This window comes from Paroedura picta, chromosome 7 (assembly GCF_049243985.1).
Source record: "Paroedura picta isolate Pp20150507F chromosome 7, Ppicta_v3.0, whole genome shotgun sequence".
Taxonomy (NCBI): Eukaryota; Metazoa; Chordata; class Lepidosauria; order Squamata; family Gekkonidae; genus Paroedura; species Paroedura picta.
The window spans coordinates 64288571-64315150 of record NC_135375.1 but is presented as its reverse complement, the minus strand read 5'-3'; the positions used below and the strand labels follow the sequence as shown (position 1 = coordinate 64315150).

Below are 26580 nucleotides of genomic sequence, written 5' to 3'. Positions count from 1 at the left end.
GTGGTATACGTGATAGTGAGGGATGGGCACAAACCAAGAAAATGCAGTTCAGTTCATGGTTTGCAGTGTTCCCAGTTCGCAAACCACAAACTATCATGCAATTCAGGAGCTAGATGAACCAGTTCAGTTTGTGAGGTTTGTGACCTGGTAGAACAGCTCCCTAGTGTCCTAGAGACACCAAACCCACAGGTGGTCTCCAGATGACTTTCCTCTATCTTCATTCCAGGTTTGATGAGGATTTACAAGATCCAAGTTACACGCCCCCAAACAAGGATTTCCCTGGAAAGTGCTTTCCGAGGAAATAACAGGCAGTCATTTTGACAGGTGCAGGTTTAGGAGTGTATTGAATGGAACCTGTGCAAGCTAGAGGCATCAGTGTCATAGGGCAAGGGTAGTCAATCTGTTGTCCTCCAGATGTTCATGGACTACAATTCCCATGAACCCCTGCTGGCAGGGGCTCATGGGAATTGTAGTCCATGAACATCTGGATGACAACAGGTTGACTACCCCTGTCATGGGGGACCTCCACCAGATGCTCCTTTATATGCCTTCCAAGTTCCATCCCCCATTGCTTTGAAGTTTTGTAAACATTTAGACTGAGCAAAGACAATCTGTTTGGAAATGTATCTATTCACGAACTGCCATAAACAGCTGGAAAGTTCATAGGAAGTTCATGCCAGCTGACCTGCCATGAACTTCACTTTGTGAATCATGAACTGGCCAAAATTTATCATGAATGTTAGCTTTTGAGCTGATCCCTAGTTATGATTGGTTGATTATAGCAGGGAAAGATGCCCCAGATTCCAGTAAGCTTTGGGCATGGAAGTGTTTGAACCATTCAAGCCAATGAAGAATTGCCTGCTACATTCCATGACTACTTTGCCTCTATAAATCTCAAGGTCTTAAACAAAAAACCAGGGCCAACACAACAGCAGCTCCTAAAAGGGATCAACTTTCATAAACTGTTACATTTCTATTCTAGAAGGTAGCTGTAGTTCAGCTGCACTAGTGACTAAACTCAAGGCAGATCTCCTCTGTTCAGTTGTAAATAAAGACAAAAGCAGGCACAGAGGGTGAGCTAACAAATTAGGAATCACATTTGATTGCTTCTATGAAGAACAGTATCCCCATGAAGACACGGCAGATTCTGACTGGAAATTCTTGGTTACTTGTTTATGTCTAATTAATCATCTCAATAGACCAGACCACAGCTATGAGGAAAGCCGGTATATTGTTTCTTGGTCTGCCAGGGTAGTCTTTGTAATTGTTCAGATTAGGCATCAAGCCATTCTTGTCTCATTAAAAACCAAGAATACCAAAGTATGTTCTTTGTTTGATATTGTACAAGTTAGGATTTGCTAGGTGAAGGTAAACAATTGGAAATCTACCTCCATGATATTGCTAAGTTCCTGGGCTAGATTAGTAGTCACTTGCTCAACTGTTATTTAACATTTTTCAGGGAAAAGAAGGGCTAAAAAGGTCACAAATAAATAAACCTCTGAAGTCTACTAACACAGTTACCCTATATTATTGCTGAAATTTATGAGAATAAGAAACTGCTCATCTAGCCTTGAAACTGTGTAACAATTGTGGGAGTGGGAACTTCACATTCTTAGGATCCTACCAGTTCCTTGTATAGTGAAATGGGTCTGCTCGGGTTGCAAGCCTGCTCTCTAAGGTTTTACAAATATCTGAAGAGGCTTTCTCTCTTTCTCTTCAGCCCCATGTGACCTTTGTATGGAAGTGCCTACTGGGAGAATCAGGATTCTCAACTTTCTTCCCCTTATCTGAGGCCTTGCCTCTCTGACCCCTGCTGCCCAGTACCTGGGATATCCCAGGGACAGTTTGCTGCCTTGAGACCCCTGTAGTAATAGCTGCCTGCCAACTGCCTTCCCTTCCCCTTGACACGCCTCATAAAATAGCATGTCAAAGACAATGGAGGCCTGTGTGGTACAGAGAGCCACCACCAGCATCAAAAGTTATGAAGTATTTTTTAAAAGGAAATATTCACAAGCATTCTTTTAAAACAACACCAGATTGAACAAGGGATTCAAATGAAACAGGTAAAATGCAATTCTTCTGTCCCTCTCTCTATTAATGCCGTATCTATCAGATGTTAAAATATAGGACAGGCTCTTTGTCTTAAGAAGTTGCTGCTCTCTACAGAGTTTATCATGAAGCTTCCTGCAGCTGTCCAGGTGAGCACATCGTTCATGGCTGTCTCCTCCAAACCTCAGTTAAGAGTTATGTTTGCCTGATGGATTCCACACAAAAGAGACTTCATCCTTACTGTACCACTCACCTCTCTTTTCCTCACCCTCTGACCAGGTCAGGCCGGGTCAGAGACACTTTTCCTAAAGTATCAAGAAATTTCATCCTGGAGTCTTCCTAGCATTTACTTCCACCAAATCTCTGTTCCCTTCTTGAAGAAGGGACAGAGCTTGACCCACACATTATCTCTCCTGCTAGAACTATTAGCATGTATTATTATTATTATTATTAGATTTATTACCCACCATTATCAGCAAAGGCGTCTTGAAGTAGGTTAGATAATAATAAAACCTCACATATTATACATATTATTATTAACCCCCATTAAAATTATATTCTCCAGTGGCAAAAACCCTGTGGCTTTACCACAGAAACTCAACCTCTAATTTCACGTGGCCTTTCCCCTCTATGTTAATTTTTTGTTATTAATTAATTAATTAATTAATTAATTTTATACCACCGTTCCCTACAGCTCTGGGCAGTTTACATAAAACATATAGAACATTTACATGGAACAATATCAATATAACAATAAAAATATAACAAATAACAATCTCTGCTAGAACAGTATTTCAATAACACAAACCCTCGGTAGGTTTGACCTCTCAGTCTGGGGGGGGGGGAGGGGACCTGTAGATGTTCCAAGTCAGTCGGCTTCAAGCGAATGCCTGGTGGAAGAGCTCCCTTTTGCAGGCCCTGCAGAATTGTGGAAGTTCAGGCAGGGCCTTGATCTCTTTGGGGAGCTCATTCCACCAAGTGGGGGGCAGGACTGAAAAGGCCCCCATGGTTAAACATGGTACAAGATACATTTAAGTTGTTTAAGTTAAAGCAGGTTCCTGATCTTTTCCTCATGTTCCTGGGCTGAACCACCAGCCAAAATATCATATAGTGACAGGGTGGGACAGCCAGAGTTCTTCATCAAAGAAAACATGTTACTAGGGTGGTTCAGTCAATAAAGGGAAAGAAAAACGAAGGGCGAATATTATCTCTGAGGGAGAGGAAAGAACAGGGTCATCATCACAGACATTCCTGTCTTTTCTGTGGATGGCTCTCCTTTGATGTGCCTTAGGTATTAGCAAGGAGCTAGCCCCTTTGATTTAACTTCTGACACTTCCTACAATCTTTCCATTTCCCTTCTCTCCAGCCACTTATGCTTCCTCTTTTTGTTATCTCCAACTCCAGCTTGCCCTCTTCTTGCAGCACTTCTTGCAGCACTCCTTTCTTTCTCCCTCCTTCTGTCCCACTATTTTCAAAAGATGTGTGGTAGCAATGATGCTTAGATTACTAGTATGGTGGCCACAACTGAGCAAAGCAATGTTGCATTAGTTGTATGGAGCCTGCCCCTGATCCCAGGCAAATTATGCAGCTTCAAGTCATAGCCAATGCTGCACATAGAATCATAGAGTTGAAGGGACTTCCTGTGTCATCAAGTTGAATTGCATAAGTACCCTGGTAATTGCTGCTGCTCTTAGTTACAATGAGTCTGTCCTCCAAGGGAGAGGTAGACAAGGGTAGATGTGGAGGTCAAAATAGCTCTGGAAAGAGCCTTTCCACTGTTCTTTACTATCAAATATTATCAAAGATTTGAAGGCCTGCTCTAATCTCTGAATATATCTGCAGATGGGGTAATGCTAAGATTTAGACATATCCTCAATTATAATAAATGCATAAATAATTATGAAAATGAAATTATCCCTAAATTTGAAATTTCTTAATCTACCTTGTTTCCCAGAGTTATTGACATGATAAATTGATAAATGGCACCCATTTGTATCCAGGTGAGCAACCAAGGAGATTGATATTGTACTGCCAAGTCTAATCAGTCAACATTCAGCATAGTTCAGAATATTAGAATGTCCCTCTTTTTCAGAACATTATAGCCCCAGTGGATAGATCTAGCCCATGACCAGTGCAACAAGGTAAGGATAGCTGGTTGTTATCACTGCTGTTGGGAATACTAGCATTCCCCTGGGTTTATGCCAAGCATTGGAGTAAGTGGTGGGGGTGGACTCCACCTCAACCTGCTGCATTTCGCACACTTCAGGTAGCCCATAGCCCAAGGACAGTCCAGCTGTTTATAGTCACTTCCTTTGAAATTTTGATCTAGAAGTCATCTTTCACAATTTCCCAGATTTACAGTGCAATCCTCAATAGACATGCACACTTTGAAATGCATTTAAATCAATGGACTTGAAGGGTGTAACAGCTTAGTGCAAGTCTTTGTATTCTTTCTACCATAAGTTTTTTGGTCTGTATTATTACGGTTAATCTTCAGTTTGCATTTATGGAAGCAGTTTACAAGTGCCCCTCTTCTTACTGTTGATATAATGTTATAATGTCATTATCCTGCACTGCACTGTTACATTCCACCTGTATTATAAGCCTTCCAATGCTCCCCATCAAGCATCTATTTTATGGGCTGGTCTCTTTTCCTTTCTGATTTGGTGCTGAGCCTAAGTTTTCTCTGCCAATCACATAAGACCCTGAAAACAAGTTTCAGGCCATCTGCAATACAAAGGCTGAGAGCTAAGAAACAAAGGTTTGGATCGGGCATAATTCTGCATAATCACATTGCACTCACTGGCAACAATGCAGCTTCACAGAGCCTTTCCCCTTACCTACCCTTCAGTCCATTAATCAAGGCCTATCAGTAATTAATCAAGTTTTGTAGCACAAAGGATTTGGCCATGTCAGCACTCAAAAAAAGGAAGAACAAAAGCCCACATTAGCATTTCTCACTGAGAGGTTCCTAGTCCAGAATGATCTGATTGGAGCTATGGAATTTCCCACCACAAATCCTAGCTGGAGTAACTAAACCTGCCTCTGCTGCGTCTCTCACTTGCTCTCTTCCCTCTTTTTTTCCTGAGGAGAAAGGTCACAGATACAGGATACACTGACAGTGCCTAATAAGGTGTGGGCTGACTACGACTGTGTTTTGCCAGTAGATGGGCCAGGATGCTTTCCAAGTGTCTGTGCAGTTACCAACTGACCAAAAAATAGCTTGGCCCTTTTCGGTACCTTTAAAGCCAGCTTGACATTCCAAAAACCAGCAAGTGAAGCTTTTCATAGCATGGAAATAACCATTACCTGCTAGAATCTATACAATCATATAGAATCTATATATCTGTTTGTTAATGGAACTGGAAGGGGAAGAAAATGTTGGCAACTTTTAATTTCTGTGGGAAGCTTGTTGTTTCTCTCCTGTGTATCAGACCATGCATAATTTTGGATCAGGAGTTCTGATAGGTTGTATCCTACCAGCTTTTTCAATGAGTCTTGTTACAGCTCAGTTCACGTTGCTTTTGCCTACATCAGCCTTTCTGTTTTTTTTTTTCATTGAGAAACCCCTGAAATATTCTTCAGTCTTTGAGAAACCTCAGTAGTGGTATGATCAAGCATGTGGACACATCTTGTGGAGCGGATTAAATAAAAGGCTAGGGGCTCCTGGGGAGGAGTTAGGGCGGGACCAGTCCAGGATAAAAACTCGGAGGGGACCAATCAGGAGCCGCAAAGCGGCTCCTGATTGGGCCCCTCTGAGTGCCACTCGGGGGCCAAGAGGCCAATAGGGAGGTGCGCGCCTACCTATTGGCCACTTGGCCCGCCCTGGACTGCACGCCCAGATGCTTCACTGCCAGGAAAGGAGGAGGGTTGCCACGTCAAAGATGCGGCGGCCCTGCACCTTTCCCGGCGGAGAAGCATCGCCCTTGCCTTCGGGAAGCCCAGCCGCAAAATGAGCGCCGCCGCCGACGCGGGGCCTCCCCAACGACCTGCTCCCCATCAAGACCTTCCCCCTCCGCATGCCACCACCGACCACGGCCGCCTGCCAGCCACTGCCATGCCGCCTCATCGCCCAACGCTGCCCTGCACTGCGACGATGCTGCCAGGACGTTTGCCCACCCCGAAACCCCACCACCACCACCCCACTCCCTCACACTTACCATCCTCCGAACACACCCAGACATCCATCCGCACGCGTCGCCGACCCCCCCGACCCACCCTCCATTCACCCTGCCCGGACCCTCCCTTGGCCGATTGCACGCTTCGCTCTCGCCGGCCCAACCCACGCTGCCCCCAGTCCCTCCCGTCCCACACCAGCCCGCTACGAACAGCCACCCCGCCCGCACGAACGCTCCAACGACCCTGCTTACCCTTGCTGGTCTCTATCCCTTCGTGGCCCGGCCCGTTCACTGCCAAATGCGGCTGCGCACAGCCCCAGTGCGACCTGCCCAGCCACCGCCACAAACCTTCACTAAACCACACATGCTCGGAGGTCCGCACATGCCTAGTGTATGTCCGCCATTGCCACCCGCTACCCCGCCCCGCAGCTCTAACATGCCTGCGCCGATTCCGGCACATGGCTGCCCTCATCCCCCTCGCCCTCTCAACCCTCCCCCCACAGCGCCCAGCCTTCCTTCACGCCTCCTGGGGACCACCACCCGGCCTCGCCCCCATGGATGGACGGCCACAGGCAGGGGGGCGCCGCCGCCCGGCCCTGCCGACACAAGGCTCCAATTTCATCGTCTTCCCATGCCACCTGACGACCGTGCTCCGTTCCTCTTGAGGAGCTCACCCAGCCGGTAAGCCGCCCCTTTAAACCTCAGTGCCCCAGCTAGCGCCCGCTGTATTTGCACAACAGTGGGCTTAATTTCTAGTAATATTATAATAGCAGTAAAAAAAATGGAACAGTAAAAAAATGGAGACAGAAGAAGCAGGGCCACAGAACTGGGAGGAATTGTTTGCCATGTAATCTTCCCCAAAGAATAGGCTCCAGTCTGATTTTCCCTTCCCATATCTGAAAACATGGTTCTGGAAAGCTCATCTATAACTACTGTGCCACAATTCCCAAAGGTCATTCCTCTCCCACTCTCAACTAACATTCCAAACCACAGGTTCTTGACACCCATCTACCTACATCCACGGGTTCATTTGTCACCAGGCCACCACAACCCCCCCCATCCAACGCACATATTCAACCTCATGTCCTTACAGACTGGACAACTCCTCCCCTTCCTCTTCCCAATGCCAAGCTCTCTCTATCTTAATCACTTTCTTCATTTTTACCTCCTTCTCTCTTTGCTATTTCCCCCCTCCCCCTGCTAGCGCTAGGGATATAACAAACAAACTTCTATGAAAAGAATGCTTTAATTGGCAGTAGATCTGGTCACTATAACATTCAAAGTCAAGACTGTTCAATACCAGGACAGTAAGCAGTTATCAATACATTTCTCCCGCCTAAACCCAAGCGTTCCCAAGGGAGGGGCGAACCCCCTCACACAGGTGCCATCCCCGGCTTCCTGCCAAGGTGTTGAAGTTAGCACAGCCTTGGTCAGGCCGGCGCCTCGGGCTAGCCGATAAGATGTTTACAGGAACTCAGCAACATTGTATCACAGCGGGGAGACTATGCAGTGTTAAAATGCAAGGATCAAAGCAGGAGGGAAATCAAAGGAAAAACATCAGCATAGGCATTATGGTTACATGGGAACGTTTCAGCAAATGCACAGCACTACAAGATGGGTTATGTATGTATGTATATTTATATTTATATTTATATTTATATTTATATTTATATTTATATTTATATTTATATTTATATTTATATTTATATTTATATTTATATTTATATTTATATTTATATTTATATTTATATTTATATTTATATTTATATTTATATTTATTTGATTTCTATACCACCCTTCCATATGGCTCAGGGCGGTTTACATGCAACATGGGGGATACATGAAACGAATTAATATATAACATAAACAAATACAACAACAACAATAATCTAAATAACACAATTTCAGTGATCTTAAACAATATAACAGGAACTGAATTTAGCTAAGGCCCTTAAAGAGGACAGATTGGTTCAGGCCATGGAGAGGATGTCTGAGGGGGGACCTGTTGTCAGCCTCAGCACCTCAATAAAGATACCGGCACATCCACTTTTGGCAATGAATTGGCCACATCCTTATATTTTAACAAGTGAGCATGGCACTAACCATGGGATAGGATCATGCCCAGTATATGTATGTATGTATGTATGTATATGTATATATATGTATATATGTGTAAAGAGCCTCTTGTGGCGCAGAGTGGTAAGGCAGCTGTCTGAAAGCTTTGCCCATGAGGCTGGGAGTTCAATTCCAGCAGCCGGCTCAAGGTTGACTCAGCCTTCCATCCTTCCGAGGTCGGTAAAATGAGTACCCAGCTTGCTGGGGGGTAAACGGTAATGACTGGGGAAGGCACTGGCAAACCACCCCATATTGAGTCTGCCATGAAAACACTGGGGGGCGTCACCCCAAAGGTCAGACATGACTCGGTGCTTGCACAGGGGATACCTTTACCTTTACTTATATATGTGTATATATATATATGTATATATGTATATATATATATATATATATATATCCCTAAGTTTCATGAAGACCATGAAATACCAAGATATACAAATAGAGTTAGAGTGTTGGGAGAAGGTTACACTGAACCAGTTGTCCTGGAGCCCTTAGAGCTGTGCCTAGAAGTGCTTGGTTCTTGTGGCCCTTTCTTGCATGCTTAAGGAAATGCTGATCACCACTTTGAGGTCAGGAGGTGAGTTTCCTCCAAGTCAGATCAGCCAGAAATTCCAGTTGGGGGAAGGATCATTTGAACATGGAATTGGGGTCACTGTGGGTAGGCAGATAGTTGTAAGTTTCCTGCATTGTGCAGGGGGTTCGACTAGATGACCCTGGAGGTTCCTTCCAGCTCCATAATTCTATGATTCTAAGTCTTAAGAACTACCTGGACATTTTGGATATTGAACAAAAAACACCAGCTCAGCTCCATATGACAGTGTTCCTAGGAACAGCATGAATCCTGCAACGATACATCTACAGTTCCCAAGAACTTGGCTGGATCTTCAAATTTCAGAACACCATTCACCAGTCAAATATCTGACTGTGACAGTTCGAAATAATAACAACAATAATAAAAGCACAGCCATCCCTGATGCTAGCTTTTCCGTTTTCCCCACATCCCACCTGGCTGATTTTAGTTCCATCTTTCCCTACTTTCTCTCTCATTTGCTGAGGGCCTTGATGAAGTTGTTTGAGATTGCCTGACCAAATCCAGAACAATAGCTGAGATCTCATGGGTGTTTTCATGACATCTAAGCACTTATCCTTTTCTTTTTTAAAAAATAATTTAGTCCTCCTTTTTTATCTTAATATTTTTCTAGAAATCAAGGGGGTATTTCTGACTCTGCAAAATATTGGAAAACAAGTGATAGGGAACGTGAAGGAATCTCTTACTACATAAATTAATATGTTGCTGGAAACCGCATAGATAACAGCTTTCCAAAAGAGACCATTGGTATGTGTATGACATATGAAAACCAGCAATTTTGGATTATCTCAGCTTTCCCAGAAATGACAGTTAAAACAAGGAAACAATATATAGTGGGGTCTTTTAATGCTGAACAATAATTTTTATTACAGTGATTATAAGATAGTGTGTGCTGGCATTTAGTCATAACCATATCAACAAATTCACGTTCCCTCCTAAAACCTTCAGCTTTGCAACTTCAAGAGAAAAATCATAATTTTAGAATTATGATGACAAAGCTCTCTTTTGTTATATTGAAGTGAAATGAATGATAGACTCAAGCTAACGCTACCAATATAGTTGTAATGATGTCACTTTCTGACTGGAAAAAAAGCACATTTTGCAGGAGCCCCAAATTCATAGTGACTAAAATAGCCTCCAGAAATATGTTAATTGTGTACCTCAAGAACCTATTGCAACAGTCTGTTCATTATACAAAACCACTGTTCTGAAATGAATTCTTTGAGTGGAGAGTTTTTCACTTTCAAAGATTTAAATTTAATGCTAGATTATATTAATCCTAAAGGATTTTCATAGAGGCTGAATATCATGGAGAATAGGACAGCGCCCTCTTGAACCCCACACTGATGATACCTGGTCTCCAATGACAATCTGAGTTGAGACAATCCTATTCTTGCCTCCAACGGTTTCAACAAGATGGCATGGTTGACCGTATCAAAGGCTGTAGGAGCAAATGAGGCATGGCTTTTGTCTACATCAGTCAGAGGTGATCAACTAGAGCCACCAGGATCATCTCTGTCCCATAGTCTGGCCTCAAGTGAGACTGAAAGGAGCCCAGAGCAGATGAGTTATCCAAGAAGATCAGAATAATGTGGAGTTATCTGTATGATTTCACAAAGGAAGGCCTGTAAATGTACATTAAGTTATACAAACAAGTAAAGTTTTAAAAAATGACCTTTAGACTTGCTGTGTTTTCCTAGTAGAACTCCTGTGCCTTTAACATGTCCACGAGCAGTCAAAAATTCAAGATTCCACTCAACACAGAGATTCACTTGTGGAGAAGAGTTTTCTTGAGTTCTGTAGCTGAACTTAGTCATCATGCAGCTGTAAAGCTCAAGACCTAGAGCAAAAAAAAGTGACTTTATAATACATGCAATACCTTCAAACTGGCCTTGTGTTTATTGAAACAGTGACAGCAATTAATTTTTACATGATGAATTCAGGGAACATACAGTCAATGAATTATCCCTTTTCCTTTTACACTTAAGTAGACATTGTACAATGGCAAAAGCAGTTCTGAGAAGCCTTACAGATAACAATACTTGTCAATGGTGCCTCCGTCTCAGCCACTGCACCTTTATTTAGTAGGGAAAACATTTTAAAGGAAATACAAAGGATGAAATATATAGCATTTATAAAACATACCCTTTTTAAAATGTCACAGATAGAACCCCATATGGTTCCATACTATATCTCTTGAATGACGGTTGTTTTGCATTTCAGCTGCTCAGTCCAGCCACATGTCCCTTCTGACCCACAATTCCTGACATTTTTAACTTGAGTAGCAGAGAGTTGAAGATGGGATTGTGGTTAAGAATTAGCAGCCACTAGAGAGCTGGACTGGAATGCCTGAGAATACCACAGACTGGTCCACAGAATTAATGTTTTTCATTATGATCTCTACAGTAATGCTAGCTTGGAGCATTCCAGTGGGTATTCAGACTTCAATTAAATTACACACGCAAACATATATCCCCGTTATCTAAGGTGGGGAAAGAGGCCTGGATATATAACGTTAAGACCGATGCTCTGTTGCTTATACATATGTGGAAAAAAGAATTATATAAGGTAACAAATGTCTATGTAAGCCACAACTGGGGAATGCATTGCTAACATTCTTGGTTTGTGGGGAATTGTTCAGCTAATCAGAACATGTCCTACATGCAGAGTAAACAAGGTTCTTCAGCTGGAGCAGATTGTCCATTTGGTTTGCCCCCCGAGAGTTGTCTCCTTTGACATTTGACTATTTATCTTGTATTCTGATAGAAAGGGTAGAGGTGAGGTCTTAATGAAAAGGAAAGTCTGCTGTAATACTTATTTTAATAGTCTGCCTAGTGTCATGTTACAGTATGCTGGAGTTAGAGTTGGTCCCTGATGCTCAACAGGGTAATTTTGATTTGTATATTTTAATTGTGTAGTATGTTGCCATTCATGGGTCATGAGAAACAGAGATAACTGGGCATCCTTTCATCATGCCAGAATCCAGGCCCAGTTGATAAGTCCTCCTTTTCCCCTTTCTTATCATTCCTGGGGGGGGGGGGGAGAACGCAGAAAGGCATCCTTTCATCATACCTGGATCTACTCTTCACCAAACAAACTTTTATTGTATTTTGTTGATGCAATAACTGTACTCAGATGTCTTCATGGTGAGCAGTTTCTAGTCTGGTCAAGTGCCCACAGGCTGGGATTCTAATTTGGGTTGGGGGAGGGGGGTAGAATGCTGGTTTGTTCAGGTAAACAGACTTCCATTGGCAAAGGTGTTGTAGCATTCGAGTAGCACAGCAGATCAGCCCATGTTCAACCAAGCTCTGTATGGCCCATTATGCACGGCAGCAGCTACATCAGGCTGCCGCTGTGCCATTGTGGTGGGACACAAAGCCCTGCTGTCCCTTGTGTATGCATGGGGGCAGAGCTCCCATGGGGCACGCTGGCTGTCCTGGTATAATGGCCCCACACATGCAACGCGGGGCCGGAAGCACCAGGAGCGGCAATGGCTGGGATCAGGGGCATGGGAACCCCACTGCACGATGGTGGGGAGCAGCATGCTGATTTCCCACCATGGTGGGGACGGGGGGATGCCCCTGTCAGCTCCACAGAGACACCATAGGTCAGGGGAGGAGCCGGGCTGAAAGTTGAAAGCCAGACTCCTCCAATTATGCACAGGGCTAGCCCAATATCACCCTCACCTGAGCCCTCGGGAGACCCAGGCCTCCAGAAGAATCCGTGTTTCGTTAACGTGGGTCTTCCGAGGGCCTGGGTCGGGCCCGGCCTCAGATAGTGGCAACAAGCATAATCAGGAATTTTTCCTGAAGCCCCGTCACCGCCACCGCGGGCATTCCGGCCCATGCATAATGGGGCTATGAGAAGGAAAAAGGGGGAAAGAGGTAAGGGCATGAATGCAATTGGTGTAAGCCTCTTTGGAAGTCAACTTTAGGCTGAAAAGTGAGGCAAAATAATATAATGAAGAGACTTTTTTTTGTACCCTCCTGTTTACTACTCAAAGAATCTCAAATTTCCGCAAGCTTTTGCGTTCACTAGAACCCATCAGGCTGGGATAAAAAGGTTAATAGGAAGCAGACTTTCCAGACCATTATTATGACTAGAGATAGGTATGATCCAAGCCGAAAGCAAAATTTGTGATGAATTTTGTGCTGTTTGCGCTTCATGAACTTTGAAGACAGTTCATGGGGTTCAGGCCATTTCATGACCAGAGCAGAAAGATACAACATTAGCTGAGTAGGTAGGAGCTGTCCCTGCTGCTCAGTGGTTTTGGTTTTCTTTCTTTTTTGTACAAGAAAGCTGGAAAAGCTGGAAAAGCTGGAAAAGCTGGAAAAGCTGGAAAAGCTGGAAAAGCTGGAAAAGTGAACAGCCTGTTTGGGGTCAGAGCTGGGTGCTCACCCCCCCCCCCCCATTACCCCAACACTTGGACCTTCCAATAGGTACTCACCCAAGAGCTGGTGGAGGAGAAGAGGCTGGCAAAGGAGGGAAGGCTGGCAGCTGAGGCAGAGAAGACAAGTGTGGCAAGCCATATAGCCACATCAGAGCGGTGGCCATGGACTGCAGTGGCAGTACAGCAGCTGGGGTCAACCAGGAGCCTAGGGAGGGGTGGGAGAGGTGTTGTCAGTAGGGAAGGAGGCCACTCCAGCCCAGTGACCACAGAGGTTAAGCATCCTGTAGCGTCAGTTAGCAAAGCCAGGCCTGGCAGGAAGGTGACCATGAAGGACATCCAACTTACATGGTCCACCGGGCTGAAGCAGCCTCTTTTCCTGGGAGTTTTGGTGCATTATGGTACCTGGAAAGACATATCAGGTATGCCTGTGTGCACTCCTTGAACCACTGGAGGTGTTTCACGCCTGACCCTTGGGGTGATGCCCTCTAGCGTTTTCATGGCAGACTCAATACGGGGTAGTTTGCCAGTGCCTTCCCCAGTCATTACCGTTTACCCCCCAGCAAGCTGGGTACTTATTTTACCGACCTCGGAAGGACAGAAGGCTGAGTCAACCTTGAGCCGGCTGCTGGGATTGAACTCCCAGCCTCATGGGCAGAGCTTTCAGACGGCTGCCTTACCACTCTGCGCCATAAGAGGCTCTTGTTCTGTACTGGGAGACAAAAGATGATTTCTTTCTGCCCGGTTAAGTATTTTGAGCATGTAATAGGCAGACTGCTGGCATGGGAGAGCCATTCTGATATAAGAGGCTGCAAGACTAGAGGAGCCATGTTCAAATGCTATTTAACCATGAATCTTGCTGAGTGACTTTGGACCATTCACTATCTCTCAATATAAACTACCTCACAGTATTGTTGCAAGGATAAACACAGAATAGTGTATGCATGATGAGTTCCTTGGATGCAGGATGGCCTAAAAACGTAATCGACAGATAGATGGGGACATTTGAACCAATTCCGCATGAGGCGTAAAACGCATGCTTGCAAAAACGCAATAGGAAACTGCACATTTGCACACTTCCTGTTGGGAGACTCCTCCCATGTTATCCTGCTGCTTTATTGGTTTTTTGCCTCCTAACAAGGCAGCAGGAAAGCAGGAAGTGTGGACAACCCACACTTCTCCCCCCGCTCCTTCAATCATCACAAGCCACCAATCCCTTCATAGCGGTTGTTTTGGGGACTCAAACTTCCTCTCCCCCAAGTCCTGAAATTAATTTATACATACATACATACATACATACATACATACATACATACATACATACATACATACATACATACATACATACATACATACACTTCCACATTGCTATGGGGAAATGCCACAACAGTAAAACATTTATTTTAAAAAACGTCTACTTCCGCATTGCTTTGGGATCACACCCCAACAATAAAACATTTCCTCAGATCTCTTTTCGAAATTCATTGTATAATGATCTCTCCTTATGTATGGGTAGATTTGTGATAGGCTGGCCATGATAACTGGACCCCAGATATTGTGTGTTCATGATAAAGATTTAAAACAAAGAGCACAGATTCCAAGCTAATAGGGAGAGGTCTGCTGGATCACACACATCCCCTTTCCCCGTTTACACCTCACCACCAGAAAATAAAATAGGAATGTGTTTTAGCTGCCCAGTCCCAATATTATCAAGTACACGGAAGAATACATTTTATTTGAACTGAGTGCATGTCCCTTTGCCGTCCCACAGCAATGCGGATCATATTATTTTAAAAAAATTTCAAGCAGGAAATGGAGAGGAGAGGGTGGGTGCGAGGGTGGAAAACGCTACTGAGGCTGCCATGCATTTCTCCCTCCAGACAGGCTTGCCCCTGTTTGTGCCCTGGTTTGCAGCATAGCAAGAAGTGGGAAATTGGTTTTTGGCGATTTCACTCATCATGAAACAAATCTGATGAAAATTCGCACCACCCACTGGAGAGCTCTGGGTTGCTGCTTACGTCATATGGAAGCAGAACTAAACCCCTAAAATGAGAGGCTGTCCAGAGGCAAATTTCTTGTGTGGAATCGGTCCTGGTGTTGCTGCACATGGATTGATGCTAACCATGAGTGGTTTATGTGGGGATCTCAGTAAGCAGTTGTGCTATTGCTATCTGTAGGGGGGTTTCCATGGACAATATGTGTGGGTCTGTCAGTTCTTCTACCCTGTAGTTTTACTGCTGTGATCTCACAGACCTGCAGTTGCCACCAATTTATCAAGGTAACGATTGCCCTGCCTAGAATTCACCAATAACATCAGAGCATGAGAACTGATTAAACCTGCATATAAAATTTCAGTGTTTCAAGAACTTAAAAGGCATCTGAACAAATTTCTTGCCTAAGATGCTTCATAAGCATTCATAACTGTTTTGAGGTCTGGTGAGCTCTGAAAGGCAAAGGATGCTGTATTATTCACCCATCAGTGAACTGCTTCACTTGCTAAATGGAAATCTGGAAACCAACCCAGCTTATTATTCTCCCTAATTTACATATCAGAAGAAGAGAGCGGAGGGAGGCAGTTCACTCATAGCAGATGTTTTTCTGTAAAACATCTGCATGCCAGATACTTATGGCTGCCAATACAACTGAAAAAATACCCTTACCCAAAGCCCTTAGGAGAGGTGATTTGAAAGGGGGATCTCAAGATTTAGGTCCTTTTACATTTTTACATTAAAGTAATCCTCTTGTTGTTGAATTCACAATCAGAAGACCTTTATTGGCATATGCATTGAATTCATAAGCTGCATTTATATTATATATATTCTGACCACTGAGATACCCTCAGAATGGCCCAACATGAGAGTGCCCATCATTGGCCATTGGGGGCAGATTGATATAGCCATATATGGTCATTAAAAAGGTAAAGGTATCCCCTGTGCAATCACTGAGTCATGTCTGACATCATATGAAAAGTACCATTTTGTGGGATGATTGACTTGTGTGTGACTTCTCCACCTGATTACTATGAGCTGAATGTGTAAACTGACTCTGTTCAAAAGGCCTACATTTGACGTTTAGAATCATAGAATCATAGAGTTGGAAGGGGCCATACAGGCCATCTAGTCCAACCCCCTGCTCAACGCATCCTAAAGCATCCAAGAAAAGCGTGTATCCAACCTTTGTTTGAAGACTGCCAGTGAGGGGGAGCTCACCACCTCCTTAGGCAGCCTATTCCACTGGACTGTGAATTTTTCTTTCCTGATATCTAGCCTATATCGTTGTAGTTGTAGTTTAAACCCATTACTGCGCGTCCTTTCCTCTGCAACCAACGGAAACAGCATCCTGCCCTCCTCTAAGTGACAACCTTTCAAATACTCAAAGAGGGCTATCATGTCCCCTCTCAACCTCCTTTTCTCTTGGTTGAACATTCCCAAGTCCCTCAACCTATCTTCATAGGGCTTGGCCCCTTGGCCCCAGATCATCCTCGTCGCTCTCCTCTGTACCCTTTCAATTTTATCTACGTCCTTCTTGAAGTGAGGCCTCCAGAACTGCACACAGTAATCCAGGTATGGTCTGACCAGTGCCGTATACAATGGGACTATGACATCTTGTGATATTGATGTGATGCCCCTGTTGATACAGCCCAAAATGGCATTTCCCTTTTTTTTACCGCTGCATCACACTGCCTGCTCATGTTTAGCTTACAATCCGCAAGTACCCCAAGGTCTCGTTCACACACAGTGTTACCTAGAAGCGTATCCCCCATCCAGTAGGCATGCTTTTCATTTTTCTGACCCAGATGCAGAACTTTACACTTATCTTTATTAAATTGCATCTTGTTCTCATTTGCCCATTTTTCCATTGTGTTCAAATCTCGTTGAACTCTGTCTCTATCTTCCGGAGTATTTGCCAGTCCTCCCAATTTGATGTCATCTGCAAACTTGATGAGTAGTCCCTCCACCCCCTCATCCAGGTCATTAATAAATATGTTAAAAAGTACCGGACCAAGCACCAAGCCCTGAGGTACCCCGCTACTCACCTCTCTCCAATCTGATGAAACACCATTGACAACAAATTGTCCTCCAGATGTCAGATCACCAAATTGTCCTCCAGATGTTTGCAGATCGCTCCCTTTAATATCTACTCCATTATCTTCCCCACAACAGAGGTCAGACTCACTGATCTGTAGTTTCCCGGGTCATCCTTCCTCCATTTTTTGAAGATCGGAATAACGTTTGCTCTCTTCCAGTCCTCCAGGACATTTCCAGTCCTTAAAGAGGTCCCGAAGATGATGGACAAGGGTTCTGCAAGTTCTCCAGAAACATTACTTGTCTGAACTGGAATATTCTTCTGTAATGAACCATCACCCACAATTGGTGACTTTTTATACCACTTTGCAAAACTTTGTGATGGTTGGGGAAAGTATACGTGTAACCCTGTTGCTGACCCATGGTTCTGTTCCAGTCACATCTAGTTGACTAATTGAGGCCAGACTGAGTTATACATTTGGAGAGATATCTTAGTGAAAGTAGGCAATATCCACATCTGGAACACATTTTGTGTCAATTAGTCTTGCATAACTGTGAGGATCTAGATCATAATAGGAAAATACTCTCCCCTCTACATCAGAGACTGCTTTAAGTCCCAGCAAGAAAAAATAATGATAACAGAGTTCTAGTCTATCCAGAGTCAAGTGCAGTTTGGCCCTTGTGCACTTCAAGCATAGGCATTGCCTGAATGCTGCTAGAAAATGTTTCTGCTATGACAATTCCAGTGATAGTTAAAGGATACGGAGAAAACAATGCATTCTTTTTCTGTTACATACGTGGCCTGTCCACTTCCCAGAATCCTGTACCTCATCATTGCCACAAATCCCCTCCACTATAATCCAAATAAAATTCCTACAACTCTTCTTCCACTGTAGGCCAAAGTGGCAGCTACTCTTTATAAGGATGATTGTTTGACATGTCTATCTTTTGGTCATTAGATTGTTGCTGCTGAAAATGACCTCCTGTTTCAAATAATTCTCAGGTATATGAGAAAATATGCAAGTGTTCACCACATAACTTGCACCATCACATATTCCATGCCAGTTTCTGCTCTGAACATTCGGTAGAGGCATGAAAGCTCAAAACTTTGAGCTTTGTGCAAATTATGTCACCACTGGGATGGGATGGGAGTCACTCAAGACAGAAAGGTCAGTTTGAGCATTATCTTCTTGGCAATCATAATATGTGCTCGGGCTTGAGTTTTCACGTTGAAAGGCTAGTGAACCTTACTGAGGATTCTTTAGAAGGAAAGTGATGGAATCATTTTCAACTTCAGAGAGCCACACATCTGGCTCCCAATGTTTCCTTCTCTCCATTGCTCTTTTAAGTTGGCTGGGCTGAAGTCCAGTATGTGTTTGCCTGTCTCTTAACAAACTCAAGCTGTGGTTTTCAAGCTGATAAAAATGTATGCTAATTAACAGGTTGAGGGAAAATGTGATGTTATTGCTGTGGAATGTTCTGAGAAGCTGGAAACACTTAACTGCAAAAACTACATGTGGCGAAATAACCAATAATTTGCTTAAGAAACCCACATCTGTTTTTGCCTGCAAGAAACAGGGGTTAATAGTCTGTCAGGGGCAGGCAGTGGCAGTGAGTAGCCCTAGGATAAACAAAAAAGCCTTAACGGCAGGAAATAGGCTTGTTCTCGTAGTGTAAGCATTTACATTGGCTGCTGACCAGCAAAAGATGTAAAAAAGGGTAGGTTTACACTTTGTTTTCCAACACAGATTGAAAGAAACAAACAGCCTTTTGCATTTTGTATACTAGTGAATAAAATTCCAAATTCCACTTAAAAGGACATCAGGAACCCACAATATTCCACCATATTTATGAAATGCAGGCTAGCAAAATTGTGATCCAACTGGGTGGAAAATGTTTCATCTCATTTCAGAGAAGGGTGAGAAGGTCGCAATGATTACTGAATGCCAAGCAAGGTGCCCGATAGACAGTTAACAGACAGAAAAGGAGATGTGGGTGGATTGAAAGATACTGTGTCTTGTTAGCTCTTTAATGAACATGTCTGAAATATTAAAAGAATTTGTATGTTGATTCTCCAGAGAGCTGCTTGAGGCATCTCACAAATAAAAGAAACACAATAAAATATAATTAATAATATTTCACTTTCATGAAGTATTTTCTCACATTCACACAGATACATTTTCATTCATGCAAGACAGCTCATTTTTTAAATCACAGTCTCAGAAAAACATTCAGATTCTGCTCCATGGTAAAAGATTATTTTTACAAGTGTGACAGCTATTAAAATTAAAGGCATTGAAGATGGGAGGCTAATATGCATTGGATAGTGTTCAGAAGAGATGCTCTGTGTGTGGCAAAGGGAATCCTGTATTTATACCAATTGAAGAAACATTCTAGGACAGACTGGATACACTAAAGACTGTGACTAATACTTTGTTAGTTCCTAATTCTCATCTTAAATAAACTAAAGATGATGTACCATATTTATTGGATACAGAGCAATGCACAATTTGCGGCATTTTCCTAAAGTCTACATGGTGTTTCTCATGTTAGCCAAGGAGACTGCTTGCTTTTATATTTCACACTCACAAAACTGACACACCAGTTTCAAATGTGCTTTGTTCTTGTTGTCTGCTCTGTAGTTTAGGAAATATAAGGGCCATTCTGCACAATGACCAATGTTGCTAAATGTTTGCAGTATGCAGAAACACTATATTTAATAGTGGAATTTTGTCATTCCGCACACCTTCAATTCTAGCGGAATATTGAAGTCCCAGTAACTGTCTATTCATTCCCCACAGGCTTCTGGTCTTGCCGGAATCACAACAAAGGAGGCAATATTTTTCCATGCTTCTTCCTGCCTCTGGCCATCAATAAAACAGAACTGCCAATGAATTGTTGTGTTCGTGGTCCCGAAAAGCCCCTTTCCCTTTAAAAACTGTTTTTTAAAAACCCGAAAACACCAGTAGCAACGAATATTTGTTCATTCAATGTCTCATTCAATGCCTTTTTCGGTGGCGTAGGAGCTGGCACTTAATCGTTTACATGGTCTTAAAGTAAAAAAGAAAAATCCCCCCCCCCCACAATGGGTGCAATTTCTGGCCGAAATTATGGGCAGTGTTGGAGGCTGTATTGTGCTCTGAAACTTTAAAGACTTTAAAGGGAGCCTTGTTTTACTGTTAAGCACTTCTGCGGAGGGACTTCAGCCAAAGAAGCCTCACTTATTTGTTGCTTTCGCCGGTTTAAGGGGGGGGGGAATGGCAATCGTGTCTCCAGAAGCTTAGGGGGGGAGCTAGGGAGGGACATTCTTTCGATTGCTATTTTAATAACGCACATGTGTTTCGCTGATGTGTTGCGGCTTGTGCTCAGAAGTGTAGCGGTTTTTTCGGGGGGAAATCCACTTCTTGGATTTCCCCCTGCTATAAAATTCCGATTGTTGCTGGAGTTTGGTGGGAGTTTGGCGGTTTGTTTATGATGTCATGTGAAATGTTAAATTAATAGCGTTTACAAAAGGTAGGACTTCGGCTACATTTAAGTTGTGTGGAATGACCCTAATTATTTCTCATTCATTCACCCTAGGAGACATCAGGCTTTTCTGCACATGATAAATATACTGCAATGCTTACCTAATATAGGCAGCTCCTCGTATGTCTGTCCGTATTCTGATGCTCCCTACCGATGTGCCCCTCCTGTCCCTTTTCTCTGTTTTACGCATAGATCTGTGTCCTGTCTCTGTCCCTCTCCTCTGGCAGCCATCCAGTACCTCCCTCTCTTCTACAGTCTCCGGCTGCTGCTGCCATCATGTGGAGTCTGGCAGTGGCAGCATCTAGAGTGAGCTAGGCCGGGCAATGGTGGGTGAAGAGGCGGCTAAGCAAGACAGCAGTGGGGAGGAGGCAAAGGGGCTACGACCTGGAGCGGTGACAGAGGGTGAAAGCCGGCCCCCAGCATGATTTAGTCACTTGCAGTGGCACATGCTGGGGGCAGAGGCTCCCATCACAGGAGGCTGCCTCGGCAGTGGGCTTGCTGGAGCTGGTGCTCCTGCCACCATCGACACCTGGCGCTGCTGGCTGGCAGCTCTGCGGGCTTTGGGGGGCAGGGGCTTCCAGAGCATGTGGCAGTATTGGCAGTGGGCTCTGGGGGGCGGCCACTCATGGCATTGCTGGCTCCCACCGCTGCTGGCTGGTGTGGGCGCAAGCTGATGGGGCAGCAACAGACGATATGGCCAGTTCCCTCGGCAGCATGTTAATGGTGCCTGCTGGCGCTGGCTTCTGGCTGGCAGGGGATTCTTGCAACGGTGGGTGCCACCATGCTCTGCAGGTTTGAACCAGTGGTGCTCAGGGGGGCTGGCCCGGCGGCACAGGAGATGGGGTATTCTGAGGCAGTAGTCCCCAACCCCCGGTCCGGGGACCGGTGCCGGTCCGTGGATCAATTGGTACCGGGCCGTGGCTCCTCCTCATCCTCCTCCCCAGCTGCTGCCTTGGGGGTTGCCCTGCCACTCTGCTGCCGGCTCACCTTTGGTGCTCTCCAGTGGCCGCCATGGCTGGGGCTGCCACTCGGCGTGGCAGTGCGCAGCTGCTGCTGGCAGCGCCCCCCTCCAGGCAGCGGGAAGTCAGTGGCACTGGTGGGAAAGCAAGAGGAGCAGGGGCTCAGGCAGCGGCAGCAACGTACCTCGGCAAAAGTCTACCCCCCCCCGCTGGGCCTCAGTAAAATTGTCAAGCGTTGACCGGTCCCCAGTGATAAAAAGGTTGGGGACCACTGTTCTGAGGCCTTTCCATTGGCAGACAGGTAGTTTGTGGCTGCCAGGCTCAACGAGCTGTGCACAACTATCTGGGGGAGGCATCTAGGGGTTGGCCCCCATTCCAGAGAGGCCCAGATGGACCCTGACAGTCCCCGCCCCAGAGGCCATTCCCCTTTTAAATAGAGAGCTCACAATAGTTAAGATACGTTTGTGTGTGTATATATAATTTATTTATTATTTGATTTATATACCCCCATTATTGGCCAGGCTGGCTCGTGGTAGTCTACATTAAAACATAAAAACTTTTTAAAATCCCCTACAATATGCTTAAAACAACTTACAATACAATCACAGCAACTCAATAGTGGCAAACAGTTACTCCACTTCACCCAACCCCAGTGCCTCAACTCCTCCGTTCCCAGTTTTAATTCCCAATCACTGAACTCCTGCAATAATCGCCGGGGTGGGGGAACCAATTAAGAAAAGGGGGGGGGGGTGATCTTATTACCCCACTCTCAGCCCAGCCTCAGCCAAGCCAACAGGGCCCTCAGCTGTTCCAGGAGCTCATTTTACTAGGTGGGGGTCAGGACCGAAAAGGCCCTGGCCCTGCTTGAGGCCAGGCATACCTCCCTCAGCCCTAGGATGAACAGCAGATTCATACCCACAGAGCAAAGAGTCCTGCAGGGGGTATAAGGAGATATGTGGCCCTGCAGAGAGGTAGAACCCTGGCTGCTTATAGCCTTAAAGGTCAAAACCAAAACCATGAACTTAATCCAGAAGCTAACCAGCAGGCCTCCAAAGTGACCTAGTAAGGACCCATGAAGCTGCATTTTGTACCAGTTGCAATTTCCAGATCAGGGACAAGAGCAGACCTGCATAGAGCAAGTCTATGTAGAAGTCTAATCTGGTATATTGTGTAGTATACATTTTTAATAGTCAGATTTGGGGCCCATAGCATCTTAGGGCTCATAACCCACAAAATCTTGTTATCTCTATGGTGCTAGTTGACTCAAATCTAGTTGTTCTACTTTAGACCAGCTACCCTTTGATACACATTTAATACTGCTATTGCTTCAATTCTGTTTGCACACTTACTTGCAAGTAGGAAATCCTATTGAAATATGTGGGACTTAATTTGTAAATACATACAGGGTTTCTTCATTTGTTTCTACTCTCTTTTTTGGTAAGTCAGTGATGAAGAAAATTTTGCTTCCTAGGATGCCACTCGGTCAATGCCACTGAGAATACCCATGAACACATGAAGCTGCCTTATACTGAAAGCAGACAATACCGACAGGGTCCATCAAGGTCAATATTGTCTCCTCTGACTGATAGCAGCTCTCCAGGATCTCAAGCAGAGGTCTTTCACATCACTGGCCACTAGATTCCATAATTTAAGCTTGTGGCCTACTTTATACACAGCAGTTGCTCTGCTACTGAGCTACATCACTGCCCCAAAGGAGGAGGAACCCCAAACCTGCTTGCTCGAGTTAGCTCACTGTTTTCAAAATGACCTTTCTGATGGAAACAAAGCCATGTAAAAGAATACATTTTGAACTGACTGATGTAGATTTCTTACCTTCTTAAATTGTGGAAAAACAATTTTAAAAATAACGTTTGTTGCATATTTCTGCTAGTAAGTCAGGCCGTAGAAACAGAACACTGTGCGATGGCATCCTTCTAAATGCTGAAGCCTATTTCAATTAATATAGTGCCGATGAAAAGGGCCAGGAATAAAGCTTCAAAAGTGTTCAGACAATCTGAATTCATCCTGGTCTGTCAGCATCAGTTTGTCTGATTATACCAAATGAGACTGCAAAATGCTGGACTGTATCACTTCAGACTGCAGGTAGACTGTCGTTTTTAATGCCCCTTCATGCAGCACAATAGATATGGCTTCTTTATTACACACAGGGAGTTTTCTATGATTGGAAGGATCAAAAAAATGAAACCCCTCCTGCAGTCTAAACCAGTACCTATAGAGTCCAATCTACTGCTTCACTTGAAGGAGAAGCATTAAGATATATAAAACAATTCAAAATTTTAATTGCCATAAGAATTTGCTCATTAAAGCAGCTTTGAGATGTAGGATAGCATGGCAATACTGGGAACCTGCAAGGACTTACAGGTGAATTTCCCTCTCCCTCACTATTTCCTTCCTTCCCTTCCTTGAAAAACTCCCCTTCCCATCCACCAGCCAGCCTACCTATATCTTCTCCCCATCTTCAGTTTTTTGCCGACCCTAATCTGACACCTTCTACCCAGGAAAACTATGGCCCAGCTGTGCAGTGCTTGTAGCCAAGGTGAACCCAGTTGCATAGAGAGGAACCTGCAAGGACTTGCAAAAGGCACCAATGTCCCCCTGTCTCAGCTTCCCCACACTATTTATTCTTTCCACCTGACAACCCCCCTATTTTTAGCCTTCTCTGGGTCCTTCTCTCACCACCCACACACAGTTTTGTCCAGGAACCACCTTCAGCTATGTTTATTATTCATTTATTCAGCTATGTTCATTATTATTATTATTTTCCTTGCCACACCAACATCTGTAGAGCCAAGTACCAAAATCCTGGATGAATGAATAATGAAGATATTTGGTAGAAGGGACAATGTACTTTGAAAGTTTGATACACAGAAGAATTTAAAACAATCATGGTCAGATGGTGGGAGTATTTTCCCACTTGCATTTTGTTCTTCTGGCAGTGCCCTTTTTCCTTTTGTGGAACACAAACCTGGCTAGATTCCAGTGGTGGACATATTACATCTGGTTGTTGCAATCTATTGTTCCTTCAAATATACACTGTAAATCATTTGTAGTTCAGCTCTGCTTTCTCAAAGCATTCTTTCTCTCCTTTGAGAGATGAGACCTATCCTCAGATATCCACAGCAAATATTATAGTTCCTTGGTAGATACTGCCCTGCACAAATTCACTTGCCATCTGCCTGCTCCCATCTTTTCTGTAATAGTAAACCCGTCACAAAGGACAATTTCTCCCACCCCCCAAAAAAGTTCTTTCCTTCCTCTGGAATCTGACTCCTTGAAAAATGAACCACATTTTTACTGCAATTTTTGCATATCTGTAACCTCTTTATTTAGTCCCTTGAAGTCTACGATGGTCCTGGATGATGTAGAAGGTAACTGTCCTTTTCAGATGAAACTGTATATTATTCAATACAGGTTTCTATCATCAAGTAGCTAATTATATGTAATTATTATTTCCACCCGTGATGACCATTTCTCTCATCAAGTTTCTTCATCCTTACAAGAAAGAAAAGTATAGTGTACAGTAGTTTGAAGCCTGATAATATCATAGAATAATTTAATATCTTCTTTCTTGGAATCAGCAAGCCAAAATTTGAACAAATGGAAGCAAAGTTCTGAAGGATGACTGTTCAAGATTTATATGATTCTACAGAAGGAGGGGGGAATGGGGAAGCCACACAGACAAAACTCTTGCCAAAAGCAGATTACCTAGAAGCTTCTTTCACTTCAAATCACTCAGCAAATATATTGCAAGATGATGACTGAATAATATATGACTGTTATTATTACTCATCATCATTATTATTACTCATATGATAGGGCTGCAGACATAGTCTTAAACCTAATAACGACTTAATATTGGATGCCAGGGCAAATGCCATTTATAGTTAGAGCTGCAAAGAAATTAATCACAGAACCATCTAGAATGACAAATTCTGAGGGCCATTCCTATGGAATGTCTGAATTTATATTTTAAGCATGTACTAGAATACTGTCCAGAAACTTTGAATCCAAATACAATGTTTTATTTTAAAAATTTGCAGATAATAGAAAAGTCTTTTTCTAGAATGAGATTAAGAAGCATATATTTTTACTCTTGAATCACTAGTGTAATAATTGCACATGATGCAGAGCTGTACGAAGATTGAAAAACAGGATGTCAATTTTCCTGAAAACCATTTTGAACAAACTCAAGCATAGTTCTATGAGGAAGGTTCCTGGCAACTGTCATTGCAGCTATAACTTTCAGAGTCATTAAAAAAACACACACCTGTCAGTATTTCATTACGGTGTGAAGTACGTACTTTGATTCTAGAAACATGGGCATTAAAAGGAGATATTTTGTGTCAGGAAGAAGACCTACACAAACTGTGATAATACTACTTAAAACTGCAACATTATCTTTGGAATGTAATCTCTTAGCTGCATAAAGGGATTTCATAGAAATTTGCTGGCTTTGTCCGAAACCTGAAAAAGGAAATGCATTTTAATTCCATAATAGGAATTTGCGGTTGCTGTGTGATGTAAAGAAGAGGATTATAGGAGAAAAAAAGATGTCATTCAATAAACCAAACTTCCCAGTCAGTTCTATTGCGACATTAAATCTCTGTTTACTCAGCACTTTGGAACTAGCGGGTTTGTCAAACCAGTACCTTCTGCCTAGAGGTTTTGCTAAATCTCTGTTAAATCTGCTTTAAACTTCTTTGGCTCAGGACCCATAGTCACAATAGCTGCAAGAGCTCTTTGGCTTCCCATGGTGTTATAAACTTTAAACCATTCTTGGTATCTTCAAAAG

The 26580-nt window shown here is 43.7% G+C and overlaps 1 protein-coding gene across 9 annotated transcripts in view; it reads right to left on the bottom strand.

Moving 5' to 3' along the window:
* Positions 1–26580, bottom strand: part of LOC143841024 (uncharacterized) — a 182623-nt gene that overhangs the window by 52164 nt on the left and 103879 nt on the right. For 7 of the 9 annotated variants that reach the window (XR_013232531.1, XM_077344610.1, XM_077344613.1 and 4 more), the window contains 2 exons: positions 13319–13466; positions 10547–10711 (listed from right to left, as the gene is read on the bottom strand). Coding sequence is in view for 8 of the 9 variants with exons in the window: in XM_077344610.1 (XP_077200725.1) it covers positions 10547–10711; positions 13319–13400 (247 nt within the window). In the remaining variant the exon portion in view is untranslated. The remainder of the gene's footprint in view (positions 1–10546; positions 10712–13318; positions 13467–26580) is intronic. The other 2 variants (XM_077344608.1, XM_077344609.1) reach the window with 1 other exon arrangement.